Source organism: Delphinus delphis, chromosome 13, assembly GCF_949987515.2.
Source record: "Delphinus delphis chromosome 13, mDelDel1.2, whole genome shotgun sequence".
Lineage (NCBI taxonomy): Eukaryota > Metazoa > Chordata > Mammalia > Artiodactyla > Delphinidae > Delphinus > Delphinus delphis.
This window is the reverse complement of record NC_082695.1, coordinates 46,835,663-46,853,000: the sequence shown is the minus strand read 5'-3', so window position 1 is coordinate 46,853,000 and position 17,338 is coordinate 46,835,663. Positions and strand designations below refer to the sequence as shown.

General features: G+C 33.3%; 1 protein-coding gene across 1 annotated transcript in view; it reads right to left on the bottom strand.

Annotated features, from left to right (window-relative positions):
• Positions 1 to 1,064: 1,064 nt before the first annotated feature.
• Positions 1,065 to 17,338, bottom strand: part of RNF138 (ring finger protein 138) — a 42,894-nt gene continuing 26,620 nt past the window's right edge. Inside the window, exons 4-7 of the mRNA XM_060028855.1 lie at positions 10,926 to 10,982; positions 9,977 to 10,088; positions 5,006 to 5,113; positions 1,065 to 3,397 (exon numbers count right to left, since the gene is read on the bottom strand). Coding sequence (XP_059884838.1) covers positions 3,329 to 3,397; positions 5,006 to 5,113; positions 9,977 to 10,088; positions 10,926 to 10,982 — 346 coding nt within the window. The 3' untranslated portion in view covers positions 1,065 to 3,328. The remainder of the gene's footprint in view (positions 3,398 to 5,005; positions 5,114 to 9,976; positions 10,089 to 10,925; positions 10,983 to 17,338) is intronic.

Here is a 17,338-nt window from a genome sequence, read left to right as displayed (position 1 = left end):
TGTGCTCTGATTATTGTTCACAATTTCAGTGTCATGTACCGTTATTTTGCCCATTTAGACAGACATGCCATTTCCTCCCTCACATCTTGTGTATTTTCTTCCTCTCCATAACCTCCTTAGAATGGCTATAATTCATTAATGTCTCTCCTCCGTATTCACTCCCCTGCCTGTTCATCTTATATTCTGCAATGGTATATCCTTCACCAATCTATTAAGAATTCTTATTACACAGGAAATTGCATGGTATAGTGTAATGCAAGTTTGTCAGTCAAGTACCTAATAAAATACACACATTTATCTTCCTCATTTCGGGGTGAGAGTGCAGTCACTCCCATTTCTCAGCCTCAGAATTGGACAATCGCTGTTGGGGTGATGCAGGCTGTAACACACACTTTCAGGTCTCTGTATCTTCTTTTAACCTCTTGATATAACTCATTTCCATTCCCCATCTTTTTTCAGAACTGTACTGCCTAATTAGAAAATTATATTCCATATTAAGTGGTAACGTGGAATGAGTACTTTATTCATATTTCTATTAGTTTTACAGTACATGTATTCTGGGCCACACCTTTTCTACAAACATCACAGCCTCCAGAGAGGGTTTATTCTTTGAGTAGCAGCCCTAAAGGGTTCCTATAAAGTTATGATTCACTGAAGATTGTAATTAATACTTGCTAAATATACAACAAGTATGTGACATGGTATTTGGCAATACATTCTTAGAACCCTGATACCTTATTTAAGGGTAACTTTTCCATTTAAAACTGTCTGTTAACCAGTTAACTAGCTTTCTGTCTGGTTGCTAGCACGGTCTGAAAATCCTGCTGTGTGAACACTTGATAAAATAGCTTTATAAGTTGATTAACATTTGAAAATAAAGATAAAATAGGTTTGTAAAGGTAAACCCAACATATAGTATCAGCATGTGGTATCTTTCTCCTATCCACTTTTTTAAGTGCAAAATAATGGGTCATCTCCTACATGTCTTCCAGGGTGAGTTATGAGAGTTAAATGTTATCATGTTTGCCTCTAGACAAAATTTTAATGAGACACACAAGTAGGAGAAAACCACGTTTAATTGAAAAATAAAGCAATACATCTCAAATAAGACTGTTTAACAACATAAACTGTAATTTGTTGAGGCCTGTAAGTGGTATTCTGAAATTTAGGTAGAGTATCAATACAGTTTCCTCCCTTATCCTGACTCAGCTATATGCACGTTAAAAACAAGGACTGTCTCATGAATTTAAACTGTGTATCTGTAAAGCCAATCCCTATTCCTAATCCACTGACAAAAGGAAGGGAGGTTTTAAACAAACATTTCCATACTGAGGAGCTCCCAGATAAAAGCAAATAAAGTCAATATTTTCCTTACAAAAAAAACTTATGTGAAAGACACACCAGACTATAAATGATATTTAACTAACCCACAAACTTCAAAACACAATTTCATCAAGATGATCTCTACAATTTTCCTTTAAAGAAGTTCTCAAATCCCAGAATGGTTTAACTTGACATACTGGAAGTACTAAATTTTGAAAGAAAGTACTAAAGTTATTGCTTAAACTGGAAAAACCCATGGTCAAAAGTTTTTTTAGAAAACAGTTTGTTAAACAGCTATTCTTACAATTACACTCATGTAACCGCAGAGAAATGTTCAAGCACATAGTAAACATCACTCTTTCGAATGACACAACCAAGGCATATGTTAACATGTATGGCTTTTTTGGTGATTGTTATTACTACCCATAAATTACTGTTTGACTGAAAAAGGTTTTTACAAAACTCCACTTCCAAAATTAACATTTTTATTAAATCAAGTTAAAAAAATGTTCACTGTAGAAAAGTCAACAAGGATTTTAACAAAATCAAAATATACCTTTTTATACAATATATGTATATATTAGCAGCAAACTACTTCTGAGACTTTCTTTTATGTTCTTTTGAGTTATTTATTTTAAAGAAAGCATCAACAATGTATTAGTATGGAATGTCAGCTAATCCACTCTTCATCTTTTATTCTGTGATTTGGGCCTTCTAGTACAAGTTATTTTATGATTCTCATTAATGAATACTAAGAACAAACCCAGTTTTTGACTAAAATGTAGTGAAACAGAGTGGCTGGCAGAATCCACCTCACTACTATAGTCCCACATTACCTTAAGATAACAAATGAGCACCATATAAACAGGTAATTGTGTAGGTGTGTAAACTCATTTTTAAGGTGTAATAGTAGCCAAGTAGATAACTTAGCATTTGACTGTTACTTTAAAAATTTGGTGACATACAAAATTTTAATCAAATCAGATAAATACTTTGATCCCATATTGCTTGTGCATTTTTAAAATCTTAATAGAAATTCTGTATATAACCTGACAAACTGCATGCATATATGTGTATATACACATACAAAAGTGTATGTATATATGCATATACATCTTTAGATTTGAACAAATTTCTAAACTGAGACGAAGTCAAACCTCTCATTTAAATATATATATAGAATGTAATATCACCAACTGAAAGTTTCTAATAAAAGTTTCATCTTAGCTAATCAGCAATTCTGCTATTGAAAATTCTGAGGCCAAAGAGCTGTAATTCAGCTTACTGTACTTTAGGCTTACAAATTAGTCAGCCAAACAAACAAGATATGAAATTACCAACTGCCCACCAAAGAAATAAATTTTTCTCTTGATATTTCCTTCTAACAGCAAAAAGGAAATATCTATACAATGAGCTTTCACTTTTTAAAGAGTCAAAATTAGTAAAGAAATCTCACTAGTCTTCAAAAATACTAAACATTATATAAATACAATTTTCTTATAATAGTTGAATTCCTCTGCTAGAATCTGTATTTAAAAAAGTTTCCTTTGGATTGTTTCATTTAGCACTTCAAGTCTCCATTCTGCAACTCAAATAACTGGCTCAGATTTGTTAGGTTTATATCAATCTCATCTTTCACAATTTGGTACTCTGTTACCTGTGTACAATAATGTCAATGGGAGGAACTGCACCAAATTTCAAAAGCAAGGAAAAATTCAATATGTAATATAAAAAGATAAGTACAACAGGGATTCCCTTTTCACCATTACATTAATGAAATATAATCCTTTTAATGCTTTTAAAGATAATGTCCTAACTTTTATCTTTTAACTTATCAAGAGAATGAAGTTTTTAGATGGCCCACCTTTTTCAATTAAAAACTAAATCAATAGACTGAATTACTTTTATTAATATGCACATCAAGTTATTGAAACGGTGACTTCATGTAGTTTTCTCCTTAAAGATGGCACTTGCAGGTACAAAGATGCAGAGACGTCTACAGCCTTCAGACGTTTACCTGAAAAGATTCTTCAACAGCAGTTTGATATTGGGTTTCCTCATCTAGCTGAAGATTCTAAAAACAGTAACATTAACATGTCAATAGGAAAAACATACTCAATACTTAGTCCAATACATTACACATCTTGATACACATACATACTTGAAACAGTTTATGTTACACCATATACTTCTTTAAAATATAAGCACTAAATACCTAAACTTTTAATAAAAAAATTCAGTTACAATTATTTAGGAATAATTGATAAATAACAGATGATCAGCAGACAATGAAATTTGAGAATTACAGTGTTTTATGATAAGTTATTAATTGAAAGTAGTATAGTTAAGGGTAACCCACAATCATAAATTTTCTGTCATCTCTAGAAAAGAATGCCAATGTTGGAAGGTATATTTATTTTAAAGAAAATAAGCACTTATTACATTAAGACAGTTGAATTAACATCATCTTAATCATAACATAAAGGTAAAAACTACAGTTCACCCAGTCTGATTATACTACTACTCAACTTGAAAAATTCTATTTCCTTTCAATTATGGTCTATGGACTTGCTTTAAAATAGGCCTCCATTTGACAATCTCAAATCATTAAAATTACATGTTCTTCTGTGGCAAGGTAAAACAGTCTGACAATTAGATCAAAAGCAGTTCACAAAATAAATTTTTGTTTTTCCAAACACATAGTTCTCCAGATGCAGTAACCTTTCTTACACTGAGAATTTAAGAATAACCTATAATTACTTCATAAAACTACTAAAATTATCAGAGTACACTTGAATTTTACATATATTTGAAATATTATTACATATATATTTTTATACAGTGTGACTAAAAAATGTAAATTACACAAAATAAAAAATATATATATCAAGAATGACATAATTTCAACACTGGAGGGCAGAAGAAATGGAAATTCTGTTCATGCCATTCTCAGAATTGCACATGTCTGTGCTTATTACATAAACTGGAAAACAAGTATGAACCATTCTTTGTCAGGCTGAATCTTGAATTAGATAAGGTTTTAATTCATTGAAGATGAATAAAATGCAATTTCACAATTAATAAAATGAAAGTCATCTAATTTTTTTTTTGTAACTATCAAGACACATTTGGGAAGTAGAAATTAACCTCATGCTTTGCTCTGGGGATCCATTTTTATATTATATAACTTCCCTCATGCACTCTGTTAAAGCAGTGAACTAAGGCCAGAATCTGCCATTCAACCTGGCTTTACATAAATAAGCTCCCTCATTTTTAAAAAGAATGTGTCTCACGTGCAGATAAAAGAAATCTATTATGAGTTTAACAAGCTACTTACACTACACAAGAAATACATCCTCCATCTGTCATACCAATTTTACTTTTCTAGCAAGTATAATTTTCCTTAAATCTAGACAGTTTTCATATATATCATCATTTTGTTAATCTGGGGGTTTGCTCTTCCTCTATTAATTATCTCTCTAATATAGAAGGTGGACAGTAAATTCAACTTTTACCACTTCTACAAACCAAAATTCACCTATATTATCATAAAAACAACAGAACTTGCTCTATAACCATCCAGTATGATACATCTTGCCTCAAAACTCAAGTCTAGATTGAAAAAGTTAATTTAACTTCAATATTTAAATGGTATTTTCTTAATCTTGAAAAACTCACTTACCACAAATTCTCCATAATCAAACTGATGCCTTTGATTTAGATGACTAACGAAATTTCTAGTAATCTGGCTAGGATCTCCCCAAGGAAGAGACACACAAATAGGACATGTCTATAAAAAACACAGTATTTCAAATAAAAAATAATGAAAATAACCAAACAACATTATTGAAAGTATTAAAACATGTTACAAAAAAATCTACATGAAAAGCATTTCTAAGGGCCAAATTTCATGACTAGATTATTTCTAGATCAAATTACCTTAGATAAATTACACTAATCCAACACAACACAATAAAAAGAGAGATCTAACATATTCTATTACTTAAATCTGATTATTCTACTGTTTTAACAGCAACACCATATCCAGCCTTAACCAACTGTAATAATAATTACCAGTAACCAGTATGTAATCTCATTAGAGCCACACAATAACTGTGACATAATTATTATTATTAGTTTAATTTCATTTATAAGTAAGATGAAAGCAAAGGAAGCCTTAAATTGTATCCTTAAGGTTTCAAGTGAAGTAAGTACATCTTAAAAAGTGAATGAATTACAGACTGAAATGAAACAAAACAGAACTTTAGTAACTGGACTATAGCCAAAGTTTGTGCTATGTTGAATATAATGCAGAAACAAAAATTCACTAATGCAATATAAAACAAATGAAATCTCTTAAATATGAGATTTTCCCCAGGAGATGTCTTTGGCACTGTATCTGTTTACTTAACAGTAACAGACCCTCTCCTAATGAGCAAAGTAGGGGGAGTATCTCCCTTAGCACTACCCGAGACTTTAAGGGCATACTGGGGCATACTCTTCCACAACTTTTTGTAAAACTGCTAAGATGTATCCACAATCCTTATTTTATCTTTTGATACATTTTCCTTCTAATTTCTGAAGAAAATATTTACATATCAAAATGGTAAGTATCTCTTCCAGCTCAGTTTCTCCTGTTTGATATACAGTTGAAATTGAAACTCATGCTCCAAATGTGGAGCTGTAGAACCATTAACAATGTTGGAATCCTGCACTCTGCTCTATTCTCCTTCACTCATCAAAAAAGGTCTCACCACTCTCATACACACCCTCAAAATGGCATCAAAAAGATATGTATGCATCACATGGAGGCTAAACAATACACTACTTAATAACAAAGTGATCACTGAAGAAATCAAAGCGGAAATAAAAAAATACCAAGAAACAAATGACAATGCAGACACGACGACCCAAAACATATGGGAGGCAGCAAAAGCAGTTCTAAGAGGGAAGTTTATAGCAAGACAATCCTACCTTAAGAAACACGAAAAAAAAAAGAAAGAAAGAAACAGGAAACATCTCGAATAAACAACCTAACCTTGTACCTAAAGCAATTAGAGAAAGGAGAACAAAAAAAACCCCAAAGTTAGCAGAAGGATAGAAATCATAAAAATCAGATCAGAAATAAATGAAAAAGAAATGAAGGAAACGATAGCAAAGATCAATAAAACTAAAAGCTGGTTCTTTGAGAAGATAAACAAAATTGATAAACCATTAGCCAGACTCATCGAGAAAAAATGGGAGGAGACTCAAATCAATAGAATTAGAAATGAAAAAGGAGAAGTAACAACTGACACTGCAAAAATACAAAAGATCATGAGAGATTACTACGAGCAACTCTATGCCAATAAAACGGACAACCTGGAAGAAATGGACAAATTCTTAGAAATGCACAACCTGCCAAGATTGAATCAGGAAGAAATAGAAAATATGAACAGACCAATCACAAGCACTGAAATTGAAACTGTGATTAAAAATCTTCCAACAAACAAAAGCCCAGGACCAGATGGCTTCACAGGCGAATTCTATCAAACATTTAGAGAAGAGCTAACACCTATCCTTCTCAAACTCTTCCAAAATATAGCAGAGGGAGGAACACTCTCAAACTCATTCTACGAGGCCACCATCACCTTGATACCAAAACCAGACAAGAATGTCACAAAGAAAGAAAACTACAGGCCAATATCACTGATGAACACAGATGCAAAAATCCTCAACAAAATACTAGCAAACAGAATCCAACAGCACATTAAAAGGATCATACACCATGATCAAGTGGGGTTACCCCAGGAATGCAAGGATTCTTCAATATATGCAAATCAAACAACGTGATACACCATATTAACAAACTGAAGGAGAAAAACCATATGATCATCTCATTCGATGCAGAGAAAGCTTTTGACAAAATTCAACACCTATTTATGATAAAAACCCTGCAGAGAGTAGGCATAGAGGGAACTTTCCTCAACATAATAAAGGCCATATATGACAAACCCACAGCCAACATCATCCTCAATGGTGAAAAACTGAATGCATTTCCACTAAGATCAGGTACAAGACAAGGTTGCCCACTCTCACCACTCTTATTCAACATAGTTTTGGAAGTTTTAGCCACAGCAATCAGAGAAGAAAAGGAAATAAAAGGAATCCAAATCGGAAAAGAAGAAGTAAAGCTGCCACTGTTTGCAGATGACATCACACTATACATAGAGAATCCTAAAGATGCTACCAGAAAACTACTAGAGCTTATCAATGAATTTGGTAAAGTAGCAGGATACAAAATTAATGCACAGAAATCTCTGGCATTCCTATACACTAATGATGAAAAATCTGAAAGTGAAATCAAGAAAACACTCCCATTTACCATTGCAACAAAAAGAATAAAATATCTAGGAATAAACCTACCTAAGGAGACGAAAGATTTGTATGCAGAAAATTATAAGACACTGATGAAAGATATTAAGGATGATACAAATAGATGGACAGATATACCATGTTCCTGGATTGGAAGAATCAACATTGTGAAAATGACTATTACCCAAAGCAATCTACAGATTCAATGCAATCCCTATCAAACTACCACTGGCATTTTTCACAGAACTAGAACAAAAAATTCCACAATTTGTATGGAAACACAAAAGACCCCGAATAGCCAAAGCAATCTTGAGAACGAAAAACAGAGATGGAGGAATCAGGCTCCCTGACTTCAGACTATACTACAAAGCTACAGTAATCAAGACAGTATGGTACTGGCACAAAAACAGAAAGATAGATCAATGGAACAGGATAGAAAGCCCAGAGGTAAACCCACGCACATATGGTCACCTCATCTTTGATAAAGGAGGCAGGAATGTACAGTGGAGAAAGGACAGCCTCTTCAATAAGTGGTGCGGGGAAAACTGGACAGGTACATGTAAAAGTATGAGATGAGATCACTCCCTAACACCATACACAAAAATAAACTCAAAATGGATTAAAGACTTAAATTTAAGGCCAGAAACTATCAAACTCTTAGAGGAAAACATAGGCAGGACACTCTATGACATAAATCACAGCAAGATCCTTTTTGACCCACCTCCTAGAGAAATGGAAATAAAAACAAAAATAAACAAATGGGACCTAATGAAACTTCAAAGCTTTTGCACAGCAAAGAAAACCATAAATAAGACCAAAAGACAACCCTCAGAATGGGAGAAAGTATTTGCAAATGAAGCAACTGACAAAGGATTAATCTCCAAAATTTATAAGCAGCTCATGCAGCTCAAAAACAAAAAAACAACCCAATCCAAAAATGGGCAGAAGACCTAAATAGACATTTCTCCAAAGAAGATATACAGATTGCTAACAAACACATGAAAGAATGCTCAACATCATTAATCATTAGAGAAATGCAAATCAAAACTACAATGAGATATCATCTCACACCAGTCAGAATGGCCATCATCAAAAAATCTGCAAACAATAAATGCGGGAGAGGGTGTGGAGAAAAGGGAACACTCTTGCACTGTCGGTGGGAATGTGAATTGGTACAGCCACTGTGGAGAACAGTATGGAGGTTCCTTAAAAAACTACAAATAGAACTACCATATGACCCAGCAATCCCACTACTGGGCATATACCCTGAGAAAACCATAATTCAAAAAGAGTCATGTACCAAAATGTTCATTGCAGCTCTATTTACAATAGCCCGGAGATGGAAACAACCTAAGTGCCCATCATCAGATGAATGGATAAAGAAGATGTGGCACATATATACAATGGAATATTACTCAGCCATAAAAAGAAACGAAATTGAGCTATTTGTAATGAGGTGGATAGACCTAGAGTCTGTCATACAGAGTGAAGTAAGTCAGAAAGAGAAAGACAAATACCGTATGCTAACACATATATATGGAATTTAAGAAAAAAAAATGTCATGAAGAACCTAGGGGTAAGACAGGAATAAAAACACAGACCTACTAGAGAATGGACTTGAGGATATGGGGAGGGGGAAGGGTAAGCTGGGACGAAGTGAGAGAGTGGTATGGACATATATACACTACCAAACGTAAAATAGATAGCTAGTGGGAAGCAGCCACATAGCACAGGGAGATCAGCTCCGTGCTTTGTGACCGCCTAGAGGGGTGGGATAGGGAGGGTGGGAGGGAGGGAGACGCAAGAGGGAAGAGATATGGGAACATATGTATACGTATAACTGATTCACTTTGTTATAAAGCAGAAGTTAACACACCGCTGTAAAGCAATTATACTCCAATAAAGATGTAAAAAAAAAAAAGATATGTATGCATCAAAAAGAAAGTATGATTCTTTTCCTTTCTTGCTTTATGCACTCATATACTACATTCTGCAAGGATACAATTTACAATGCTACTGCTTGGTAATGAATCCTCAGTTCACCTTTCCTTATTTCACTCTTTCCAGGCTATTTTCGTACATTACCCTCACAATTAAGCATACATCTTTTTATAAGTTAGTTACTGGGATTTTAAATATCTCATTTTGCTTCACAGTCATCAGTCTTTTGTTGACAAAATATACCTTACTGACAATGCCCCACAAAATTTAAAGTAACCACTTTCCCTTGTACAAATGAAGTGAAATAAATGGGACAGCATACCTTAAACAGAAGACTGTCTTAAACATACATACTTACCACAGGAACTATCTGAAATAGGTGATTACTATTACAGTGATCCAGTAAACGCTGTCTGGTAAAATTTGATTCTTGACACAAGGGACACTTAAAGGTGGGATGCCCAGAAGAACTATAAAACAATTTTAAATGCAGCATACTGAATTTGAAATCATAACGTAAAAATGATGAGCTCCTATTTTTTGACCAATTTTTATTTCTTTCTTTAAAAGTTATAATTATAGACTAATCAAAGATTGTCTCACTTTTAAAAAACTATGTTTTCAATAAATAATCTACAATAGATATTCCTAAACAATCTCAGTTTACAGTACCCTTAGTGTCTAGGAAATTTTTTCATGGTGCCTCTACAAGAGGCCTAAACAAAAATAATAACAAACCTAGCTGTCTCATTTATTAAAGTAGTTAGATTCAAACAACTTAGTCATTCCTGTAACTAATAGATGTCACTGTATGTCCCTTGAAAATTCTAAATATCCCATGGTGTCCCAGTATGGAAACACCATATCTAGGAAATTAAAACTTTTAAAAGACTTACATCCATATGGTGTATCTTTAATTTATCCTAGTTCTAAGACTCTAACATACAAAATTCATAGGAAAAGTGAAAAACAAAAGCATCAGCCATCAGAATGATCAACATTTCAAAATATTCTGAGGATCAGGCCATCACTGGATTTTAATATCTCAATTTCAGCAAGGGACAGTTCAGTATTGACAACTCTGCCTAAATTATGCATGGAAGAAATCTGACCACAGTGAAAGAGGAGAGCTACACGCTTCTAATTTAATGTGACCTGTAAAAGCAACTGCATCATTTATCTCTAAACTGCTAACTTATGCATTATGTCTGATGATTTAACTGAATTTAAATTTTTTTAATTTAAAAATCCATTATTACAAAGTGATAGGTATTATTTACTAAAATAATAGAAATTCAAAAGCTTACCTTGTATTCTCTTGATACGTTTCTGTGTTATCAGATGTGGATGTTTCACTCCTATTACTTAAGCGGCATGGGGGGGAGGGGGAGAAGTTAATACTTCAAGTAATAAAGCACAACACAGATTCATTAACTGCTAATGAAGACAACCAGTCTGAATTTGTTTGAAAAGCCTAAACTTCAAATAGTTCTGAACTATGATATAATTATGGCATTAATTACTTTTCAAATAAATTCTGATAAGACTGCTTATGAGGTCCTTTAAAAATTAATTTAGGCATAGTTACAAAAGTATAGAGAATATAGTATTTTGCAGAATTGTCTTAAATCCATAGCATGAACATTTCCCCAGGTCCTTTAGACTTTCAAATTAAGAGACTCCCCTACCTCTACCTGGACTAGTTAGTTTTTGAATGCTGGGGTAGAATCAAGAATTTGTGAACTTCTTGACTTGTAACTAGGATATAGTTTAAGGTTGTAGCATCCAAAATGATGCTACAACTCCTAAATGGAGTAGGTTAAGAAAAAATATTTGAATGTTCATTATGTTTATATTTTCCAAAAAGGAACTAGGCTTTCCAACATTTAATATACAGAATAACTTGATGTCCTCACTGGGACCCCATGCCAGAGTCATGTGTCTTATGCAGTATCAGAGAAATCCTGAGAGAAAAGTGGGCATTCCATATGAGGACTGTCAGTCATGCATTACAGAATTTCATCAATGTAGTCAATTTTATAAAAACAAGGCCTTTCAATAGCAGAAACATTAAAATAAAAACGAGATAGGTAGTGGACCACAAAACTGTTGTGAAACTTAGAAAACTGACTTTTCATTTTTCTTTTACAAAAGGACAAGCAATACTGTATCATCTACCTAACAGATGTTCTCCAATGACAGTCATTTCCCTTCTGTGAAAATACTGTTGTGTCTCCACACACATTCTCTGCAAGAAAGCTTCCCTGCCCAAATAGGAGACTATTAAACCACTATTTTGCACCTTTTTAGCAGTTATTAATCTGTCTCTGCAGGTAAAGGTGGTATTCTAACAATGTGGAGACTAAAAACTGCTTTTCAAAATAAATTCAAACTACGGAGAGTGCACGTGTTAAAGGGATGTTATGACTTTACCAAAAACAGTATGTCACCTATTTTTTAAAAATCTCCTATCTATACATTTAAACTTGGTAACAGATTTTTCTAAACTGTTTTTAAATCTTCCAAATAAAGATAATCATTGGGTTTTGAACATGCCCTAATAAAATATAAAAACTTCCAATTCGTTTGTAAGAACAATTATAACATAATCAGAGACTATGGAAAATTTCAACAAAAGCCCTTTCAATATTTACCAAATGGGACTGAAAAATATAGGAATCTCAACCTATGACATACTCTTCCATTTGGATCTGTATTGTGTGTTGTAGGTATCTTTTCAGCCATGATAGTCATCAGACCAAGTATCAAAGTAAAGTGAATTTAATCGAAATCTTTAAATTACTGTCACTGTATTAAACCAAGATTTTAAGAAATTTTAGAAATCATAGTCAACCACATTGTTTTCAATAAAAACAGTAATAAAACTTTAAGAATGAAAATATTTTATACCATTAAATAAAGCAAACTTATTTTTAAAGTAACTTTTTCATCTTTATCTCACTTAAATTTTGCATGTGTTATGCGTAAAGTATCAGTACTATAAAACACATGCATAGTTTTAAAATAAACACACACATACTCAGAGTACATGCTCAATTTTTTTCACTGGTGGGGTATGCAATCACAAAACTCCTGATTTAAAGCATTTTAATATCAAAGTTAATGCCCTTTTTAAATGTTTTCTCCTTTCCACCTACTTTTACAATTCTCTATTTTCCATTATTATTGTTATCATCATTCTAGTCCTTCCTGATCATCCTGTATCATGCCCAGGGCTATTACTGGGAACCTACTCATTTATTCTAGAAATGTATGAATGAGTTCAACAATAGAAAATCTATTACTGACAACCATACTATCAATTTAAAAAACATATGATCATTTATTTCATCTTATGTAGAAACCATTCACTAAAATTCAACCTCCAGAATGGAAACAAAAACAAAAAAACCTCTCATCACCCACAATGCTTTTAAAAGTACAAATCCCTAAACTCTAGATAGCAGAGTATCTGGGAATGAAGTCAGATGTATACATTTTTTTAACTGCATACAAGATTCTGATTTGAGTAAGAACCATTCAATGGAGAAATCTTAAATTCAGGATGATAGCATCATAGAACAGATAAAGAATATGTTAAAAAAACTGTAGTGAACACCATCCATAATAATAAAATTTTAGATGCATTTCCACTAAAATCAAGGAAAAACAGGTGCCTTCTATTTAATACTGGATAGAGGCCCTAGTTAATGCAATAAATCAAGTACAAAATGAAGCAGTAAGAGAGAAAAACTGCATTGACAAACCAAATAATTTTCTACATAATAAATCCAAAAGAATCTACAGGTAAATTATTTAGAACTATTAGAACTAATAAATCAGCAAAGCTGCTAAATGAAAGATTAACATAAAAATCCTTAATATTCCTACTCACTAGTAATAACCACTTAGATTATAAAACAGGAAAAAAGATCCATTTGTACAGCAACAAAAACTGTAAGGTTTTAGGGGCTTCCCTGGTGGTGCAGTGGTTGAGAGTCTGCCTGCAGATGCAGGGGACACGGGTTCGTGCCCCGGTCCGGGAAGATCCCACATGCCGCGGAGCAGCTGGGCCCGTGAACCATGGCCGCTGGGCCTGCACGTCCGAAGCCTGTGCTCCGCAACGGGAGAGGCCACAACAGTGTGAGGCCCACGTACCGAAAAAAAAAACAAAAAAAAAACTGTAAGGTTTTACCAGGAAAAGATATACTAGAACATATTTATGTGTGCTCTAAATGGACTTCTTTTACTGAATTTTTTTTTTTTAATGGAAGAGATAAACAGGTGGGAAATTGGGTGGGAAAAATGAGTATCATATGATGTCAATTCTCTCCAAATTAATCTATGATTTCAATAAATTCAACCTTTATAATAATGCTTCCGATCAAAATCTCTACAGGAATTTTTAGAAAACTCAAGTCTGATCCTAAAATTCATATGGAATAGCAAAGGACCAAGAATAACAGAAACAATTTTCTAGGTAAAACAAGAGGGAGAACTTTCCCTACATGATATTAAGACCTATTGTTAAAGCCACAGCAATTAAGATAGCATGGTATTAGAGGAATAAACGAAGCAACAGAACAGAATAGAGATGTGTAGGACCAAAATGGCACTATAAATCAGTGGGGAAAGAATGGACTCCTCAATGAATGGTACTGGGACAAATGGTTATCACTTGGGGAAAATTTTTCCTACCTCATGTTATACATCCAAAATAAATGTGAAAAGCACAGCTTTAAAATGTTAAAGAAGAAAATATCTTCTATAACTTTATGATGTGGGAAAGGATTTCTCAAGCATGACACAAAAAGCAAAAAACATAAAGAAAATAAATATAATATATATAAAAGTATAAATATAATACTTACGTATGTCAAAAGACACAATAAGACTAGCCAAAGACTGATCAAAAATATTTGCAATGAAAGCCAAAACAGACAAGTGGGACTGCATTAAACTAAAAAGCTTCTGCATAGCAAAGGAAACAACAGAGTGAAAGGCAACATATGTAATGGGAGAAAGTATCTCGAAACCACGTATCTGACAGAGGGTTAATCTCCAAAATACATAAGGAACTCCTACAACTCAACAGCAAAGAAACTAATGACCCAATTACAGAATGGGCTAAAAATACGAATAGAGATTTCTCCAAAGATGACATACAAATGGCCAACACGTATATGAAGATTCTCAATGCCACTAATCATAAGGGAAATACAAATCAAAACCACAATGAAATATCACCTCATAGCTGTTATGATAGCTATTATCAAAAAAACAAAAGACAACAAGTGTTGGTGAGGATGTGGAGAAACTGGAACCTTTGTACACTGTTGGTGAGAATGCAAAATGGTGCAGCTGCTATGGAAAACAGTTACAGTGAAGTTCCTCAAAAAAATAAAAAGTAGAACTACCATATGATCCAGCAATCCCACTTCAGGGTATTTATCAAAAAGAACTGGAATCAGAATCTTGAAGAAACAGCACTCCCAAGTTCACTGCAGTTCTATTCACAATAGCCAAGATATAGAAACAATCTTGTGAATGGATAAAGAAAAAAAGATATGAATGGATAAAGAAAATGCGGCATATACATGCAACGGAATATTATTCAATTTTAAAAGAAAAGAAAGTTCTGCAACTGTGACAACATAAATAAACCTTGAGGCCATTATGCTAAGTTAAACAAGCCAGTCACATGCATGATTCCACTTATATGAGGTATCTAAAATACTCAAACTCAAAGAAGCCAAGAATAGAATGGTGGCTAACAGGAGCTACAGGACGGGGAAATGAGAGTTTCTAATCAACATGTACAAATTTCAGTTATGCAAGGTAAGTTCTAGAGATCTGCTGTACAACACTGTGCCTATACTGTATATAACAATACTATACTGTACACTTAAAAATCTGTTAAGAGAGTAGACCTCATGTAAAATATTCTTATCATGATAAAAAGAGGGGTGAGAAAAAAACCCAAAAAACCTATGCATGACTATGCCATTTTATGCTAAATTAAATTGTGGCATTACCTAAGGCAGTTTTCAAAATACTAGAGTAACTCATTTCCAGTCTTTAAAAGGCGAAGAAAAATCTCCAGTTCTATGCTTACACGTTTCAGAAAACAGCAAAAAAAATTTTTTTAATTCTTTGGAAAAAATGTAAATATATTTGTATTGCATGTAATAAAGAATTATTATCCAGAATATATCATGAATGCCTATAAATAAGGAAAAGGAAATTTTATCTCATACTTGTACCAGATTCCTTAATAGTTACTTAGCTACTGAAAATGTTCAACACCTTGGAGAGAAATCTGTTATAAACATAAAACCGTTTGCAAATTTCATTCTTTCAGTCTTTGTGAAGTGTTGTATTTGGACTAAACTGTTATAGGTTTACTGACACCCAGTTATTAATGTTTACAAAGAGTTAAGATTAGTTGGAAAAACCTGCAAACAGACCAAATAATTTCCAAGGAAGATAAAATAGAAATGTGTGCTGGTATCTAATGATTACATGCATCCTCCCTCTCTCCTTTCTAGTAGCTAAAGAAAACAGAAAGATACAGTCCTACATGTTAAAAACAGAATTTTATGTTATGAACTAGAAATGGTGTTAGTAAAATAACTAGCACTGCTACATAATTATTATAAGAAACTACCCCATACGAATGCAATAATTTTGTTAAACATTCACCAACATTTATTATTTTATGGTAAATAGTTTTACCCTGACTGATCTGACTGAAACGTGTGTTGGTTTATTTTGGATGACTCGACTGGAAGTTATACTGCTTACACAGATGGAAAGGCAAATTATGTCTGTTTTATCCATCCCTGCATATTCAATAACATGTAGTGTGCCCAGTAGTTCAGAAGGTACAATAAATGTATGCTGAATTGATTAAATGATCTAAGGGTTTATTTTGAATATTTTTTAAACTATGTTAGTTTCTTCTTTTGAGGACCTATGGGCAAAGCACTTCAGTATAATCTCTTTTATTATCAGGAAAAGCTGTCTTTCTCATTAAGAACTATTTGGTTTACAATATCATAGACTTATTTTTTTTATGAAACCTTTATTTTTTATTTATTTTTTATACAGCAGGTTCTTATTAGTCATCCATTTTATACACATCAGTGTACACGTATCAATCCCAATCACCCAATTCATCACACCCCCACCCCCACCCCCCTGCCGCTTTCAGCCCTTAGTGTCGATACATTCGTTCTCTACATCTGTGTCTCAGTTTCTGTGATATCAGTGATGTCGGTCTGTAATTTTCTTTGTAGTATCTTTGTCTGGTTTTGGTATCAGGGTGATGGTGGTCTCATACAATGAGTTTGGGAGTGTTCCTTCCTCTGTAATTTTTTGGAAGAGCATGAGAAGGATGCGTGTTAGCTCTTCTCTAAATGTTTGATAGAATTCACCTGTGAAGCCATCTGGTCCTGGCCTTTTGTTTGTTGGAAGATTTTTAATCACAGTTTCAATTTCGTTACTTGTGATTGGTCTGTTCATATTTTCTATTTCATTCTGGTTCAGTCTTGGAAGGTTATACCTCTCAAAGAATTTGTCCATTTCTTCCAGGTTGTCCATTTTATTGGCATAGAGTTGCTTGTAGTAGTCTCATAGGATGCTTTGTATTTCTGCGATGTCTATTGTAACTTCTCCTTTTTCATTTCTAATTTTATTGAGTCCTCTCCCTCTTTTTCTT